General features: G+C 43.6%; 3 protein-coding genes across 11 annotated transcripts in view; 2 read left to right on the forward strand and 1 right to left on the reverse strand.

Moving 5' to 3' along the window:
• On the forward strand, positions 1-14,662 carry noctb (nocturnin b). 2 transcript variants are annotated; one of them, XM_041964864.1, is made up of 6 exons: positions 1-78; positions 4,217-4,494; positions 11,054-11,196; positions 11,320-11,473; positions 11,869-12,200; positions 12,289-14,662. In XM_041964864.1, exons 3-6 carry the CDS (start codon positions 11,062-11,064, stop codon positions 12,805-12,807), a joined length of 1,140 nt encoding a protein of 379 aa, XP_041820798.1. In that variant the 5' UTR covers positions 1-78; positions 4,217-4,494; positions 11,054-11,061; the 3' UTR covers positions 12,808-14,662. The 2 variants fall into 2 exon arrangements, with proteins under 2 accessions (XP_041820798.1, XP_041820790.1); XM_041964856.1 differs by lacking the exons at positions 1-78; positions 4,217-4,494 and adding an exon at positions 8,996-9,188.
• On the forward strand, positions 479-2,695 carry LOC121626323 (coiled-coil domain-containing protein 175-like). The gene has a single exon (XM_041964776.1). The coding sequence runs from the start codon at positions 479-481 to the stop codon at positions 2,693-2,695; it is 2,217 nt and encodes a 738-aa protein (XP_041820710.1).
• elf2b (E74-like factor 2b (ets domain transcription factor)) overlaps positions 14,141-18,179 on the reverse strand; it is an 18,407-nt gene continuing 14,368 nt past the window's right edge. For 6 of the 8 annotated variants that reach the window (XM_041964796.1, XM_041964821.1, XM_041964788.1 and 3 more), the window contains 5 exons: positions 17,862-17,948; positions 17,561-17,756; positions 17,046-17,459; positions 16,744-16,921; positions 14,141-16,324 (listed from right to left, as the gene is read on the reverse strand). In XM_041964796.1, the coding sequence (XP_041820730.1) occupies positions 15,719-16,324; positions 16,744-16,921; positions 17,046-17,459; positions 17,561-17,756; positions 17,862-17,948 (1,481 nt within the window). In that variant the 3' untranslated portion in view covers positions 14,141-15,718. The remainder of the gene's footprint in view (positions 16,325-16,743; positions 16,922-17,045; positions 17,460-17,560; positions 17,757-17,861; positions 17,949-18,179) is intronic. The other 2 variants (XM_041964825.1, XM_041964843.1) reach the window with 1 other exon arrangement.

Raw genomic sequence — 18,179 nt, forward strand, 5'->3', positions numbered from 1 at the left:
TGTGTTTTCAGCTCAGCAATTACACACATTTTGGAAAACGGAGGTTATTTCTACGTGACTGCTCGGGAGTTTTTTCAGGTGAGTACTAAACCCGCTGCTGATGAGCTTCCAACATTTCTATCACCAAATTATATTTTTCAGGACAGAATGACACGCGTACTTGTGTGGTTCAAATGCAAAGTTCACCCGACTTCTCTGTTTATCTAAACCTACCTTTGGGTTAATTTTCCTGCTGTTAGTTACAATATCAGAGACAACAATTGTTCGGTTTCACGTACTAGCGGTTAGCTTATGGTTAGCCACAGCTAACAACATTATGGTCTCTGTGACTTGCCGTAGCATGCTGTCTTCTTCGTGGTGGGGCAGCTGCTGCCATGGCGACCGCACTTACAAATTGTCGGTGGTAGAAACTGAACTTAGAACTGCAGATACGACGTCGAGCACACAGACACTTTAAACAAAGGACACACGGATAAAAATGGCTTCCTGTCTGGTCCCCGACTTCCCGGCCGTCATGGTTGCTCTCGAGCATTTAAAGGAACTAGACAAGCAGCTGAAAGAGGACGGAATACCTTTCGCACCTGAAGCCAGCCTCCACCTGGCAGAGATAACTGCTGCTATCACTGGGCTGGAGGCAGATCGGCGTGCTGCTCATGAACATTTAGAAGTGGAAACTATAGAAAACAGCAAACTAAGACATCAAATTAACAATATAAGAGAAAGAATGAGCCGGGAGATCATGGCTGACGTAGCAGCGGCCCGGGCATCCAATGCTGAGGAGATTGAGCAGCTACACAAAGACCTCAGTGCAGTCTCTCAGCTACAAGAAGTCACTGTAAAGAGGAAGGAAGCCCTCTTGAGCCAAAATGAAGCGCTGTGCCCAGAGCGAGAGCGGGTGAAGGCCGAACATGAAGAGATCGTTGCTAAACTGAATGATCAAATCACCTTCAAGTATGGCTTGCAGATGCAGCTGGATCAGACAAGGGAGCAGATCGAGGAGCTGAAGTCCTTCACCGCCGCTGTTGAGCAGGATAAAATAACACTGCAGCAAAACATGGCGCTGGAGAGAGAGGCGTTCACTTTGAAGCAAGATAACCTGTCTGGAGAAGTGGACCAGGTCGAGGGGAAAATTAAGCAGCAGAAACAAGCGGTCAGGAGGAGCAGAAGAGAGTTGGACAGAGTTAACGACAAGAAGCGAGAGACCCATGGCCATCTGGGCGAGCTCATGATTCACATGGCCAAGCTGGAGAGCAGTTTGCAAAGACTGACAGCATCTCGGTGTCAGTGTGAGACACAGCTGGAGGGGGAGACCCAAAAGCATCAGGAATTGAGACAACAGAGAGAAACGCTGAAGAAAGAGCTGTGTGAGTTAGGCGAAGCCTTTAGCCTTGCCATCCAGCGTCTTAAAGAGGAAATTGCCACAATGGAAGATAAAATAGAGGAGGGTCGAGCATCAAGATCAGTCCGTCAAGACTCCCTGGCTCAAATATATGAAAGATTCAAGCACCAGCGTGAGGAAGAGAATGAAGTAAAAGCAGAGCATTTCCACATCTCACAGCAGCTGGAGCGATCCAGGCTGCAGCTGGAGGAGCGCATTGCCTTCATAGTCAAACACAGAAAGGAGATCAAAGAGATGGACAAGCAGATCACAGAACTCCTGGAGGCCGACGCAATCAACAGGCACATGTTTGAGAGGAATCAGGAAGAGATGTGTGGTGACGTGGACACAGAGAAGAGGAACGTCAGTCATTTTGAGGAGGAGAAGAGGCAGGTAACAACGCTGTTGGAGGAGGCAAAGAAGAAGCAGGAGGAGCATGTGGCAAAGATGACCTCCGATATCCGCAGCGTCAGGAGGAGATACCAGGAGCTTCGACAAGAGGAGGCTGCGCTCCAGCAGCGGCAGCCCAAGAGTGCAGATGCCGACTTGCTGATGAGCCATATGACCCAGTGTGAGGTGGAGTACAGACAGAAAGAGACCCAGCACCATCTGGAAATAGAGCAATGCACGGCAGAGACCGAGAGCATTATGAGGAGCAACGAGGAGAAGCAGAGGGAGGTGGAGGAGAAAGAGGAGATGCTGAAGGAGGTGGAAGCGAAGTGGGACGAAGAGAAATCCAGGCACAGGAGGCTGGAAGCGCTGACCACCGAGCTGAGGAGGAAGAGGAACGATCTGGAGCTGTCTATTCAGAGGCTGAAGGAGAAAACCAGCTCTCTGCTTCAGCCCAGAGAGGAAATGAAGGCCGAGCTGGAGGAGATCAGAGAAAGTTACATGGAAGGTCTCAGCAAACAGGCCTCAGATCTGAGAGCTGCAGAGATGAGCATCTATGACAATAGAGTGAAACTGGAGCAGGTCAGCATGGAGAACAGCAGGCTGCTTCTCTGTATCACACAGATGACAGAAGCTGTTAGCAGAGCCAGAGAGGACAAAGATAGATACTGGCAGGAGATTCACCAGTTCAGGCAGGACATACAGGCCATGTTTGAGACTTTGCAGGGAGCGTGGAGACAGGATTTCTTGGTAACTCAGGACTGTCAGAACAGGGATGGTGTTCTGCTGGTGTCGATGAGCGCCACAGTTAACTGTCTGAAGACCAGGAGACAACAGTTAGGGCACGTCAGCACACTCCTACACCAAAAAATGTTAGACTTTAGCAAACGACTGGGAGATAAAACGGCTGTAGAACAGCAGAGCTGAGTTGATAAATGTCTGATTCTGTGTCACAAACAGCTAAATGTCCGTTCAGATAAAATGTATGCCTGGAATCCTCAGAGATGATACTAGTTTGTAATGAAACCTTGAAATAAAGTTCACAGCAATAAGATGATATGAAGTCATGTCTATTATATGTATTTTTAATGCAGGTTCCAGATCATAAAATTAAATCTCAAACAGAACTAAGTAGACTTCAGTAAAAAGCATCCAAACTGGGACATATTGTAGTGGAGATGCTATTTTATTAACTTGAGACATTTTTCACAACTTCTTAACTTGTCAAGCACACGTGTATAATCTGTCTTTTATTTTGAGAGACCAAAGTCAATTTTTGCAATACGAAAATTGAATATGGTTTATATAAAGGTGGACAAGAGTAGAATTTCAGTTGCACTTAATATTTTTTGACTGTTATCATTTCTGATTCTATATTATCACTACGCCTTTTTCACAGGAGACATGTTAACATGTCACAGTGGGTCAAACGCAGGTGTAAATAATAATTGTAATGATAATCACTGATGGCTGAATTTGTAGCTGCTTCAGTTTCAGGGTGTTGATATTGTTTATGATGTCCTGGAACTGAATAGACCAGATCCACCTTTAATGTTATTGATAAGACAGCAGAATCTCTGCTGTATAAAATTATACATGAATCCTTTACCAATTGATTAGTAATTTTGTATTTTTGCCCCAAAAATTTGGCTCCAGTAAGTTATCACAATTTGGAATGCACTAAGTCAGTTAAATAGCAGTTATCAGTATGTGTGATCTTTCATAATAATAAGGCAGCTTATGGAGATACAATGAGTTCAGATCTCATTTTGAATAGAGGCTGTGTGTGACCTCTTTGTGTTGTGGGTCTCTCCTCCCACCTGCCCACCTGAAAGCATTGCTAACCACTTTCCAAACTTAAATGTTCACTTTCTGTGCAGAGACTAAGCTGGTAAAATATTAGAGAAGTATCAAGTTCATTTTGCCACATACAGAAACAAAAACAATGACGAAACTGAACAAACAGCTTAAGTCTCTCTTCTAGATATTCTCCTTTTATTAAAGAATCATCATTTTGTTGCAAATCTGCAAATAACATCACAAGATTATATCACCACAACTTTTACTTTTTTCTGCTGCCATTGTGATGCTCAGTTATTCAATAGATATAGAGATTGTTCTTCCTTTATGCTACATGTGTATATATTTACTTACTTGCTTGTTTGTTCCTTTTCTTCTTTGTATCAGAGAATGTGAGCCAGCTGTCACCAGCTGTGTTTTGGTCCTGCTTTTTCCTATTTAATTAAATTGGAAAGGAAAACTGAGAAGAAAATTATTTATTGACAAGTTTGAAGAAAAAATATTGCTGAAATTCAAACTTTGAAAAGTCACTTTTTGTAACTGCTGCCTGTTACATCCATCTTTTTTTTTGTAGCAGCCATATTCAGTATTAGAGTGTAAATAATTGAACCCAGGGAATAATGACGAACAGCTTTTCTTTCTTTTCAGACCTAAAGCATGAGGACTTGGTCCCTGTGCGGCTCCTACCAGCAGATGGCAGAAGAGACCGGGCTTCTCTCCACTGTGACCTTGCCCTGCAGCAAGAGGGTCAAGCAACTTCCCTCTGAACACAAACATGCAGGCACATGCACAGAGAGGTACATTCCCTCCGTCTGTGTCACACACTGTTAGGGCCACATAGAGGCAGAGCAAGGTAGCTGAAAAACAAGGCGGCAGCTGAACAAGTGGAGCCGAAGAACAACCAGCAGTTTATTCCAGTGAAGAAGGTAAGACATTAGCTAAACGTGAAGTAAACTTTGAGCCATGTGATCCAGCAGCTACAGAGAGTGTAGATCTATGGTACAATCGGGCCGTATCATAATTCCAAAACATTTATCACCTCTGCATTGATTATTAATTGTTATTCATCAGGGCAGAGGTGATAAGTATGTATGGGAATTTCCTTTTTTCTTTGGAATTGGATGCTTTGGGGATTTGACTCCCTGTGCTGCAAAAGAGACAAAGCAAGTAGTGTGCATTTCCTTCTGCTCAGGCTGTATCACAAAGCCTATTTGTAACTGGCTTTCACTTGGAAGTGACTTGATATATTCAGTTATCTTCAGTTGAAGGACACATGCTGCGGGAAAGCTGAAAAAACTCTTTGAATGTTTGAATTTTTGCTCTCAGCAGAGATGAAAACACCACTTTTAAGTTCTGAAAAGAACATTGTGAAGACATATGCCTTCAATGGATTGTGACCACTTGTTAGCAATGGTGATATGAGCCAGAACTGACATGTACTTTGCACTTTGCATGTGATAAAGTATAATCAGAGTGCTCTTGTGATTCTTTCATTGTAACCTATTTTGTCTCATATTGTACCACGAGAAGAGGCACAAGGGGTTCATGTGTATGTTTGTTCCCAGCTAAAACAAACTGCCACCACCTTTACTTCACTGAATGTGGACTGAGGAGCTCCTTTATGTTGTAGTTTGTGTTCACTCAGCTTTGCCTGTCTAAAGGTCAGAGAGTAAAGTAGAAATTCAATACGACAAACTAGATAGCATACATGATGCCAGCTTTATGGTCTGCAAGATATCAAATACACACACACGCACACACACACACACACATAATCACACATACATCTGCACACACATTAAAGGCCCACACTGGGCACTAGAGCGTAGTAGCATCTCTCAGTGAGGTTGTAGATTGCAGCCAACTGAGCAGCCCTCGTCTCACCTTCCCCCACGGTGGCTGAGGAAAAAAACATGTGAAAGGCACTGTCTAGATCCGGAGTTTGCTTTGTCCGTTCAGAGCTACTGTAGAAACGTGGTGGCGCTTATTGACAGACTCTTCTACCAGTTGATTCACCTACATCCTACACAGTGGAACTTTAAGTGTAAGATTTAAGGAAGTGTTGAAATGAGATGATAACATTTTGGGAGAACTGTGGATCTTGGCAGTTAACAACAGGCTTTCTTGGGTCTCTACGTGCAGGGTTAATATGTGATTCAGTTTCACTCCCAGTCTTGCCTTACAGTGTATGACAAATGTAAACAAACTGTTTAAAGTCACCCAACAAAATACAAATTTTTCATTAGCCATGCCAGCAGCAATATAGTCTGTCAGTCAGTCCACCTGTTGAAATTTATTGTATCTTTTCCCCAGAAGATGAGTTGCAATAATATTGGTGATCCTCTGACATGTCATAATTTTGCCCAGCACTGACCAAATAGCATAAAAAAAACAAATGACTTTCTCGTCAGCCTAGCTGTGCGTTGTCCTCAATGCTAAGTAGCGATTGCTAGCATGCTAATATTCTAAACTAAGATGCTGAACATAAACAATATATGTACCAACTGAACATTAGCATGGCAGCATTAAGACATTAGGATTGAGGCCGAAGCACGTATAAGTATAGCCGCAGACAGCCACAAGCATGACCATAGATCTGAATCCATACATTTCTAACTCCATATAACCTGAAGATAATGTTATACATACAAAAAATGTGTGACCTGTCTGATAGAGTAGCACCTGTATTTAAAGATATCTCCAAAGTGCTTTCTTTATGCACAGGAGTGGTACTTTAAAATCACAAATTGAACCATCACAGTGAAGCTGTTTCACACACACGCACACACACACACACACACAAATCACTTGCAAATTATAATAAAATCACGCTGCTGCCCTTCAGTGTGGAAATGTCAATATGCCACTAAAGGATACAGTGACACACTCTCTCTCTCTGTCTCTGTCTGTCTCTCTCTCTCCCATACACACACACACACACACACACACACACAGTATCTCTCTCCCTTGCTCTCATCTCATGCACCTTAATCTAACCACTACAGTAAATTATTCTGCCCGGACGCACAAGAGATTGTCTACAGGATATGAGTCACACTGCCCTCACAGCAGCACACACACACACATTATCAGTGAAGGCTCCTTCCTGCTGTTTGGACGTTTGTGGCTTGTGGAAAACGATTTCTTTTCCTGCTGTTTTAAAAACCTCCATGCTGTAGAAATCATGCATTTCAGTATCACGCTGTTGCCGACCACAATGTGTCGTGACTTGTAGTCAACGTGTAGCGACTCACAGCCTTGAGTCTTGCGTCTACAGACGTGAGTCATCACTCACAAGCCAGCAGGGCTCGTAGTTAGCGTGTCTGCTCACCTGTGGGCTGACACGCTGACGTCAAAGCTGCGCAGTGGAAGATGAAAGCGTGTGCTCCTTGACTCCATTCTGTTGGATGAAGGGATCTAGATAGAGAAGAATAACAGGGCTTTGTCTCTGCTCATAAAACATCAGACTTATTTTGATCACGGCAGCACTGAAGTGTAGTGGAGTTTGTCTCGTTTATATTCATAGAGGAACAGGTGGATGTTTCACTGAGGTCTCTGCAGAATACTGATTTAGACTCAGACACTCTTTGCTGCCATTTTCACATTTTCTTTCAACATTTTCGCACAAGTGTGGGTTTGTTTGGGAAAACAAAATCTAGGTTTTTATCCATTATGCTGATTAACAAAAGACTCACATCTGTATTTTACCTGTTTGTACACTCTGATTACTGCCATTAAAAACACCAGCGTTCACAGGCAATAACCTGTAAGATCAGTGAAGGCAGACTGTACTTCAAACACTTCACACTGGTTCACAACCTCTATGGCTTTCCATGCCGTTAAACAGTGGTTCTCAAGCTGGGGGTCAGGACCTTTCATAAATCTGAGGGGGTCATGAAATGATTAACAGAAAAAAATGTAAAATTGAAAGTTTTTTGCGTGAATTATTGGATTATTTTGCCTCTTAAGGTTTCTACAAATTATTCATATAAAACAGCCTTATTCAAATTGTTCACAACCTGCAGATACACATAATTGTTCAAAAATCACTGTTCTGATGATTTTCTTCTTTCCTTCAATAATGGTTATTTTAACATGGATAAAAATAGTATAGTTTAGACATCAATATTATAATGTACATTTGAAATAGTTTTGGGTCCAACAGAAGAATAATTAAACCTTCCATTCAGTCGAAGTCCCCTCAGTGTTGCATGACAGGATAGAATGCATATGTAATGTTTTTTCCCAAATATCCTTCAATTTTGAATTTGTTTTCTTTCAAAGTCTTCAGTACATATACTATATGAGTCTGGACAGGCATGGATGTAAACTGCAACTTCAACCATGATGATGTAATTCCAGTTTTTAAGATTTCTATTGTCTTTATTGGGTAGCAAAGGCAGACGGGAAAGTAAGAGTCAAGGCTATAACATGGCAACAAAGGTCGCTGGCTGGAACCAAACCCCAGTGTGCGCTGGAATCATTCTGCTACCAAGGCAATCAGAAGAACTGAAACAACTCAAAGGACAATCAATCAAATACTTCTTGGGCTATTTCACTCAGAACCACAAATGCCATATTCATGGTGGCACTAGAAGAAAAGTCAGGGATCATCAACGTCAGCAGGATCCGTCCGCAAATATCTGTAATATTTCATAGGATCCACACTTTTACCACCTGGTGGTGCTGGATGAAAAGTCAGGGGGTCACCAGAGTCAGTACAAGTCATCCCATAGTGTCGATGAAATTTTATGGCAATCCATCAAAAAGTCAATCTGGATCAAAATCTGAATCTGGATCACGTTTTTGACATGAGCACTTAGTGAGCCCTTGAGCCACAGGTTGGTCATACTGTAGTTATTCTGTCTCAATGAACAAATTCAATTCCAGCCCAAAATATTACTACATTTAGTTACATTTGGAAAAGTACAATGCAGTACATGGAAAGCAACACGGAACAGTGATGTAACATTACTTACGATAAATTGTGATCAACTTGACCCGGGTGCTGTCACAACATGCAAAGTGAGGAAGCTGTTATTGCAAAACACGCATACACACACACACGTGTGCACGCATGCACTCAGCACACATGCTGTTGCGCAAACTGTGGACCATTGAAACTGCCTCACTGACTCCATCTGATCCTCATATTTTTTGCTCAATGTTCAAGTGAGAGTGCAGCATTCTCCAGATAGTCCAATACAATATATCTATCAGTAATATATGTGCCACACACTCAGCTTGTGTGTGTGTGTGTGTGTGTGTGTGAGACTGTGAGAGAGCAGCAGTGTGGATTGCGCAGTGTGTCCCTCTCTCCCTCACAGCACATGACCTGTAATACTCCATATGGCCTGATGACGTCTATACTTCCTAATCTCTCTCTCTCTCCTCTCTCTCAGTCTCTTTATAGGCAGCGGTGAGCAGTCACTTTTTTCACAATAGCACGGAGACAAACACATCTGTCACTGTCTCTTTTTGTAGTGAAAAAACTTTGAGCGTAGCCCGGGAGCTTCAATCAGCTGACACAAACATACAGTATCTGTGATCGTAGCGTTAGAAAGGACAATTTACTCCAGCGCAGAGCGGACATAGCTGTGGACAGTGATGGACACTATGGGTAAGAGGCAGCTGTTCTTTATTTTACTATATATGAGGTCATGTTCGGATGTATAGTGTCTACTGTATACACATGACTGGTGTCATTTTGGTGGTGGAAGGTTTTACAGTGAGGTGATGCAGTGATTTAATCACCTGGCTGGTGCCGGCATGTATATGGAGAAACGCGGACCCTCATGATAATTAAGGAGGATGTCCGACAGAGTTTAAAGGTCTGTTTATGTGTATCTCTGTGCACCGGGGTTTGCTTCATATGTAGACAGGAGAGGTCGCTGGCTCTGCTGTCGTTCACTCGCACAGGGAACTAGACAGATCCCAAACATCAGTGGTCAAACTGTCTCTGATCTCTCCTTTTATAGTCATATAGTTCTGGTCTAGAGGGGCTGAGGAGAGCTAGGCACAATTAGTTTGACAGAGCAGAGGTCAGTCTCAGTTTCTGCATATTAACTTTGCAGAGCCCGAACTGTTAAAAGAAGTAGGACTCTGGCTGGAATGAAATTGCTTAAAATAAGATAAGTCTGCTTTTACATTTTTAAATTCACGCACAAACCGTAAAAAAATAACAAATTTTGGGGTTTTTGTAATGTTCTTGCTGAAATTGACAACAGCTGAAGACCTAATGCTGTTTAGACCATTTAATTCAATGCATTTGGAGTTGAACAAACCTGTTCTCTCTCTGCAAAACTACCAGTGAGTTTTGACCCATTTTGGTTTGACCCGCTGCAGTTCAAAGTTCGCACAAACAGCCATCTAGTTAAATACTCATGGAGGTAGAAAGCAGAGGAGCAGATGGTGCCTGTGTGTGTGTGTGTGTGTGTGTTCTGTGTGATTGTGTGTGTGCACATGACAGTGCTTATTATCAACAGTATGAGAGTGTATTCATGGCAGTTAAAGCAGCTATTACCAGTATTTTTATATTAACTCTGGATTAAATGGCTGCGTAATATGAAGAGTGTCGTTCATAGCAACAAACCCACAGAGAATTACAACTCTGCAGCTCTCCTCACCTCTGTGGAGCGCTTTAGCCTCTTTAGGCTCATTGTTTTGGTTTTCTGGCGTGCAACTTTAAAGTTTTAATTCAGCTTCACTGTTACGGCTGGCATTTTCAGGCACAGCTGGCTGCTGATTTCAGAGAGAAAGCTCCACATGCCCCACTGTTCATCAGCTGCCCAGCACCAAACGGCAAACAGTCAAAGTTAGCAGCTCGCAGCATTGAAGAGCCAGATATTTCCCTGAAGTGTTGATTAGCACCAACAAGGGAGTTAAAAGAGGAGTGAATATTGGACTTTCATCAATTAGGTGGACAGAAACACGACTCCAAAGAAATGCAAACGTTGCTTGGTGACTGCTGGATGTGTAAAGATCAGCTGTTTGCTAACACATTGGCCAAGAAGAGGTGAAAAGGTTAGTGTGTTCTGTTTACAGCGGCCAAAACAATCAGCTATTGCAGGTTTGAACTGTGTCACCACAGTGGCCGAGATAGTGCACACAGAGATGATTACAGAGTGGACATGTGGCAAACTATTTACTGTCACTCATTTGTTAAAACTGTTAATACTCAGTGTCAGTCTGTGGCAGTTGCCAGGAAACAATCAGTGATGTTTTTAGGTTGCGTTAATGATTCATACGTGAGTGGACAGATGTTGAAGGGGGGTGAAAGGCGAGCTGAGCTGCACCCATGCAGTCACACTGAGGCAGGAACACAGCAGGGACTCAGCAGCTGAGAGTGGAGGCCCTCGCCTCTGAATCTGAAGCTGAAGGTCAACAAACAACTTGAAAAACAGCACCACCTGCCTTTAACCTGCGGATGAGTTTGAAGAATCCCTCAATCACAAACGTCACCATCTTTGTCTGTTTCGTCCGCAGTGTGTCCAATGGGTGGAGGAGCCACCAGGCTGTACAGCACCCTGACTCAGAGCCTCAGCAGCAGCTCTCCTCTCGCCCTCCCTCCGTCCCATCTGGACCCCCACCCCCCTGCAGACTCAAAACTGGATCCAGCTTTCTGTCAGGTGCCCCCTTCTCTTCTTTCCACAGTGCAAGTTTCACAAAATAAGATATATATACGTGATACGTACGTATAGTAATCTGAATCCTGAGGCGAAATTAATATCATGTCTGTGTTGCCGGAGCAGAAGGGGTCCGATCCAGTGGCGCTGCTTCGACAGTGTGAGGAGGCCCTCAGGGACAGACCGCCTCGCTTTCACAGGAAGTTCATTCACCTCAATGACGGAGACAGCGCCCCCAGCAGCCCCATCAGGGTGATGCAATGGAACGTACTGGCCCAAGGTAGACTGCGTTTAGCCTGACAACAGCCTAATATCACATCACACTCTGATGTATCTACTGACACGTTTTCATTTCAAAAACACTTCTATAAAAAGTGTGGAGGAATGTGTCATGTCCAGTGAGATATGATGATAGAAATTTCTTTCAAATTGTGTGCCAGTCCTTATTCCTGGTAATGTAACACACAGTTAAGTTGGAGATATTAGGGCTCAACCTTCCCTCCATTTGCTTTTATTCATTCTTGTACCAGTTTCCTTCAGGTCATGGAGCATTTTCACCTCTTTCAGCTCATTGTTTTGGTTTTAGCACGGAGATATCCTGATTTGGAGTCTTGTTTAGCTACTCGAGTTTAAATCTTTACTGAAGTCAGATCTTCTCTGTCCCCTGTCCTTCAGCTCTGGGCGAAGGACTTGACAGCTTTGTCCAGTGTCCCCTGGAGGCCCTCAGCTGGTCCCACAGGAAGTACCTCATCTTAGAAGAGATCCTCACCAACCGACCTCATATCCTGTGTCTGCAGGAAGTCGACCACTACTTTGACACCTTCCAGCCAGTTCTGGCAGGCATGGGTTACAGCAGCAACTTTTGCCCTAAGCCGTGGTCGCCGTGCCTGGATGTGGAAGGCAACAACGGACCCGACGGCTGCGCGCTGTTCTTCGATCAGTCGCGATTTGAGTTCCTGGACAGCACGAACATACGGCTTTCTGCCATGATGATTCCAACCAATCAGGTGGGTAGAATCTGTCTAAAGGCGCACACACATGGACACATAAAAACCAACTCATGAGCCCCTCTAAAATGCTGCTCTCTTGCCACAGGTTGCTGTGGTGATGATGCTACGCTGTCGGAGCACAGGGAGATGCTTGTGCGTTGCCGTGACCCACCTTAAGGCACGCTCTGGCTGGGAGTGGCTCCGCAGTGCCCAGGGTTCCGACCTCCTGCGACACATCCAGAATTTGGTCCAGAAACACGGCAACGGGCCCACGGGTGCTCCTACTGCTGACATTCCTCTGCTCATATGTGGTGATTTCAACGCAATCCCAACTGAGGAGGTGTACCGACGTTTCACGGCGTCAACTCTTGGTTTGGACTCGGCCTATAAGAAGCTCAGTCAGGACGGTTTGACTGAGCCGGAGTACACAACATGGAAGATTCGGCCTACAGGGGAATGCTGTACCACTCTGGACTACATCTGGTACAGTCAGGACACACTGAGAGTAGACTCAGTTTTGGACATGCCCAATGAGGGACAGATTGGGCCAAACAGGCTTCCGTCCTTTAGCTATCCGTCCGACCATCTTTCTCTGGTTTGTGACTTCAGCTTTAAGGAGGAGTGACAACGACATGAACAACTAGCACACAGGAAGGGACGATGCTGTGATGAGACGCAGTCAAGACTGGCTCCTGGTCGGCTTCCCTTAACAAGAAGGCGTGAAAGAGAGAGGACGAAGACAGATTTCACACTGCCAATGTACTACAGAGTGACTGACAAAGTGTTTGTGTTGTATCTGTGTTAGGTTTACATTTGATGATTGTTGCAATATAGAATTACGTACATTTACTCTCTCTGACTAAGCTCTCGTTAGTTTGCTCATTACCTGGACATCTGTGAATTAAAGGGTCAGTTCACCCAAATTACTTAAAGTACTAAATTATCGAGTAGTATTTAGTGATGCTATGTAAATTAGTTCAAGCTCTGGGATCCTTTCAGCTATGGATGGGTCATGACATTTTCAAATAGTCATTAAAATGCTAGTATCACAAGTCTACAACAACTATGCAGTCATTTGAGAGCAGGCACTGTCGCTGTGTGCGTGTGTGTGCGTGCGTGCGTGGCTGAATAGTCCACAGTGAATATTGAACACTATTTTTGCTGACCATCACACTGACAGCTCAAACATTTGTTTCAGAGCTAAATGTAATCAGCTACTGTGTGAACATAAGAATCAGTGATACAATAACTGGCATGACAAACATGCAACCTCAGATAGTGTGTAAATGTGCTGCAATAATTTTGGTCTCTTGCTCATGAACTGTGAAGGTTCTCCTGGGAACAGGTCAACTTAACTAGACATGCTTTACCAACAGACAGCTCAGAAACTGGCAGAACTTTTGCTACTAGGATGGGAAATGAAATCCACCCTACGGCCAGGTACTGGTCCTGAAACATTGTCAGAGCACGCCACATTCAGGTTCATGTCCCTGTTTTCATTTACCATCTGTTGAGGCATTATGCTGGATCTGATTGACTTGCATGTAATACAGAAACACAGGAACCAATAACCTAGAATGTCAAAAGCTACTTTAGACTTTTAGAAACATTTTCAATACCATCCACCAAAGAGAATATTTGATGATTGTGTATTTGCACCACTTTAAAAGATGTTTTTTTTCCATCTGTGGTTCCAGAACTGAATATACCCTGATTTATCTTCGTCTGTGTTATCGATGAAACAGTGAGTTCTGTAAACTCAAGTATCTGGATTTAAGAATGTAAAGTGCAAAGTAACCACAGAAAGTCTGCACTCGATGTGCTTCTGATTCATTGGAACAATAAATGTTATCACTACTTAAAAAAACAGGCCACTGCCTTTCAAATTTGATTTTACAAGTAACCTCATGTCTCAATGTAAAAAATAAATATACGAACCGTGATGAAAATGAGAACTGTCAGGTTTCAAATGTCTTTATAGCTCAGTAAAATCTAATACACTTTGAAACAAGAGTACAGCAAAATAGAATATACTTCAAATGTTGAATATACAAACAGTTCTGTCTGAACACAAACATCTTTCTCTCCATTTTCCATCTTTATATATAAAAAAATAATAAGTACAGGGGCAGGACCAAAACAGCAGTAAAAAAAAAAAAAAAAAAGTATGCTGGCAAATCGATCCTCTGTTTTACCTCACCTTGGATCCACAGTGGTTTGATATTTCTCACAGCCATTTTGCATAAACTTGTCATTTTCACTGCCTCTTTTTCAATAATTATAATTAGTTGCTTCATTGCATTCTAGATCTGGGTTTCCATACATTCCTTTTTCAATTTGGATTTTTTTTAAAGACATGGTACAGCTCAGCACATGCATCAGCTCAGTCATATTTCTTTGCATTTCCATGTAGCCAGACTGTGTAAGATTGTGAAAAGAGCAAACATCTGTCCAAAAAGGAAATAAAAATACACTGAGTAATAGCCAAGATCCTTTTGTCAAAGTCTGAATTTCAAGCCTAGAGATTTTCCTAGGTGCTGGAGGACGTACTGCAAGCAATCTGGCTACTGACCTACAACATGTTGCTGTTTCTTCTGTAAGATTTAATCTAAATGAACGTTTAACAGCCTGGTAGAGACAGAGGAACTAATAAGAAGAAGAATACAAATATTAGTTCCCCTAGTTTTCATAATACTGTGCTTGGTACAAGGTAGGAAACACAAAAACAAATTTCAGCTTACTGTTCAGACAATACATGAGAAAAGAAAGTCAAAATTAAAACCTAAGGCTGTTCTGTTAACTTTAGCTCTGTAAACTGTATAGTAGATAATATATGTATACTGTATATATGTACAAACAGGACCATTTTCTGTCCGACATCATTCCTTACTGGAGCTTCTTGCAGCTCCACTTTCTTTTTTCTCTCACTCGTTTAGGACTCATAGCACCACCCACACTTGATTTGCACAGTGATGGAAGTAAAAAAAACAAGTTGCTGGTTTTAGCATCTGTCGAGGCAAAATTATAAACAAATGGTCTTTACAAAAGCTTCATTACACCCCCACTGTATCGATTTTTAATTTGATAGTTCACATTTTGTAATTATTTGCCTCAAATTCGTAGTGTTTCATCTTTTTTGTATCTTCAAGGGTCTTTGTTTTTCCCAATTTGAGTCAGTGACAGCGTTCTATTTAAAAGACATTAATTGTAGTGATCAAAGTTGGTCCCTTTAACCTTCCCAACAAGTTCCTTTGAAGTCTGTGTGGATTCCTTTGTTACGGAGTACAGTTTGACCCCCTATGCAGCACTCAGAGGTTTCAGTGTGGTTCTGAGGGAGACAGGCTTCGTTCAGAAAAGTTCTAGGCAGCAACAGGGAAGATGTGAGGACAGGTTCAGGAATAAAAACAGGCCTTCAGGAGGCTTTAAAGTCTCACAGACTGCTGCTGGTTTTTACAAGAGTAAAAATGACGTCAGACATGTACAAACTAACCCTCTCTGACAGAGGAAAAAGATGGATATCGGTAGATGTGTGCATTTCACCACTCAGGCTCCTCTGTCTTTATCGTCACGTCAGGCGTTTCCAGTTTGATAACGACCTCAGCGTCCACGGCCTCTGACTGAACGTTCTGGACAGTTTTGGGGTTCATCTGGTTCTGCTGGACTGCCACTGGCACCTGCACAGCTTGGACCTGGACTCCTGTGGATTTCAGCTTCTCCACTGCTCCACTTGCGGGCGCTCCTAGGACCAGCTCTGAACCATTAATGATGCCGCTAATGAGCTGAGGCTGTGTCGTCACCGTCTGACTGGCTGTTGATACCGTGACAACCCCCGCCCCGCTACCCGGCTGTGACACCACTAGAGTTTGTTGTTGTGTCTGCGTTGGTACAGTGAGTCTCATCACTTGCGTTCCTGGGGCGACGTTGACAGGTGCCAGAGCTCGGACGGTCAGGGGGCTTCCGAGGAGGCTGATGCCTGCTGGGGAGGCCCCGATGCTGGGCTTGTTTGTGCCTGTGGTGGTCTGGAGCTGACACTGGGCTAACTGGTGGGCTGGAATTGTTATGATCTTTGCCAGCTGGACAGTGATCTTGTCTCCGTTCTCTGCTGTGGCTGGGACCATGGTGGGAATAGTCTGGATCACAACCTGTCCGCACCCAAAAAAAAAAAAAAAAAAAAGGTTAACAAAGAATGACTTAAAACCTAGAATGTTACATGTAAATAATTACTATATCTATAAGCCTATAGAAGGATTCTGCAAGTTTAACCTCAAGACATTTTTAATACTACAGAGTGCAATTTAACACCTGTTTCACAAGCGTACCTGCCAAAGTATGCAAGCATAATGGAAAATCTGTAGGGGTAATACGGCTGAGAATTACTATCATTTCAGATATTTTTCAGTATTTCCCAGAAGTGTAACAATAATTCCTGTTTATGACACTTAACAATTAACACTGTTTAAAAGTTCTGTAGGTTTGTGCACATTATGGGCTACAGGCTTCCTGGTTCCTGGAGTAGTGCAGATACCCTTGCTGTAATATGCAGAAAGCCACATGCACACACCTTCTGTTGTGAGTTGGTGTTACCAGCAGCAGCACCGACAGCAGAAGTGTTGGTGAGGAGGGTGGTGTGGCCGGCTGGCCCCGTCGTTCCTGCAGGCTGCTGCACAGCAACGGTGGAGATCTTCTGACCAAGCGATGTTGTCATGACTACAGGCACCTGCATAGCCACCCGCACCGTCCTATATACGAGAGGTAGGACAGCGCAGTGTCACAAATCAATACTTACTTTTGGGGAAAGACACTAGCATTTGCATTAGCCCTGCTGATATGAAAGACCCTTTAAGGTAAAACTGAAGGTCTGACCTGGGCCCGGTGGCGTTAGAGATGATAGCCGCGTGAGATTGCTGGGTCTGACTTCCATCTGTTGATCCTGAAACACTCACTATCCTCGGTAACCCTGCTGCCATTGTTGCACCACCCCCTGCCGCTGTCTTGCTGCCTGTGGCGACAGGAGCGTGGACCAGGTTGGCCCTGTTCCCACCTCGCAGGATGTTGGGCTTCTTGGAGGATGGCAGCTCGGTCGCCTGCAGCAGCATGTCTGGCGAAGGCATAACACGCTCGTAGGATGTGACAGTTTCTGACCCGATCAGACTGTCAGTGGCGGGCCTCTCTGCCTTGTCATCGTCGATGATGACTATGTTTTTGGGCATCTCTTTGAACTGATAAACCAGCCGCTGGCCCTCTACCTTGGCGAGGATTCCACGCTGGTAGTAATATCTGAGAAAAAAAAGGATTACCAGGAGTCACAATGCTGCTTCCCAAAAACAAAATTTGATCAAACTATCTGAACTCTCCCCACACAACCACACACTCCTCACCTGAGTGCCCGTCCCATGGTCTCATAGTTCATGTCTGGCTTGTTCTTGTGTTTACCCCACAGCTTGGACACAGCCTTTGAGTCAACCAGTTTGAAGATGCCCTTCTCTCTCTGGGTCCACTTGATGTACCTGGGACAGGTGTTCTTGTCCTGGAGGAGATCCAACAGGAACTCCCATAGGTAGGTGGTACTCCCTGCTGGAAATCAAGCTAATTGAATGCACTGCTTATTTGTGCTTTACACTTTGAAATGGCAAGAGATGCATACATACATCTACGTTTAGCATGGCTAGTAACACGTACCTTTCCCTTCTCTTGATTTCTTTTTGATGCCAAGGTCTGGTGAGCCGTTGGAAATAGCTGACTGATGCGTCTTTGGCTTCCTTCCAGCTGTAAAAGGAAACATTTCATTCAGATCACTGACTTGTGGGGTTGCTTTCGATCCAACAGTAACAGTCTACCATTAGATGGTGCTCTTGGATATACACAGTAACTGTAATTAACAGTGTAACTCAAGGTTTTGGTTTGAGGTTTGTGGCCTGGCTTGTGAGGTAAGGTTAATCACAGAGCTGCCAGATGTTTTCCATTTAAAACTTGCTTTAAAAAACATTCAAGACAAAG

This window comes from Chelmon rostratus, chromosome 3 (assembly GCF_017976325.1).
Source record: "Chelmon rostratus isolate fCheRos1 chromosome 3, fCheRos1.pri, whole genome shotgun sequence".
Taxonomy (NCBI): Eukaryota; Metazoa; Chordata; class Actinopteri; order Chaetodontiformes; family Chaetodontidae; genus Chelmon; species Chelmon rostratus.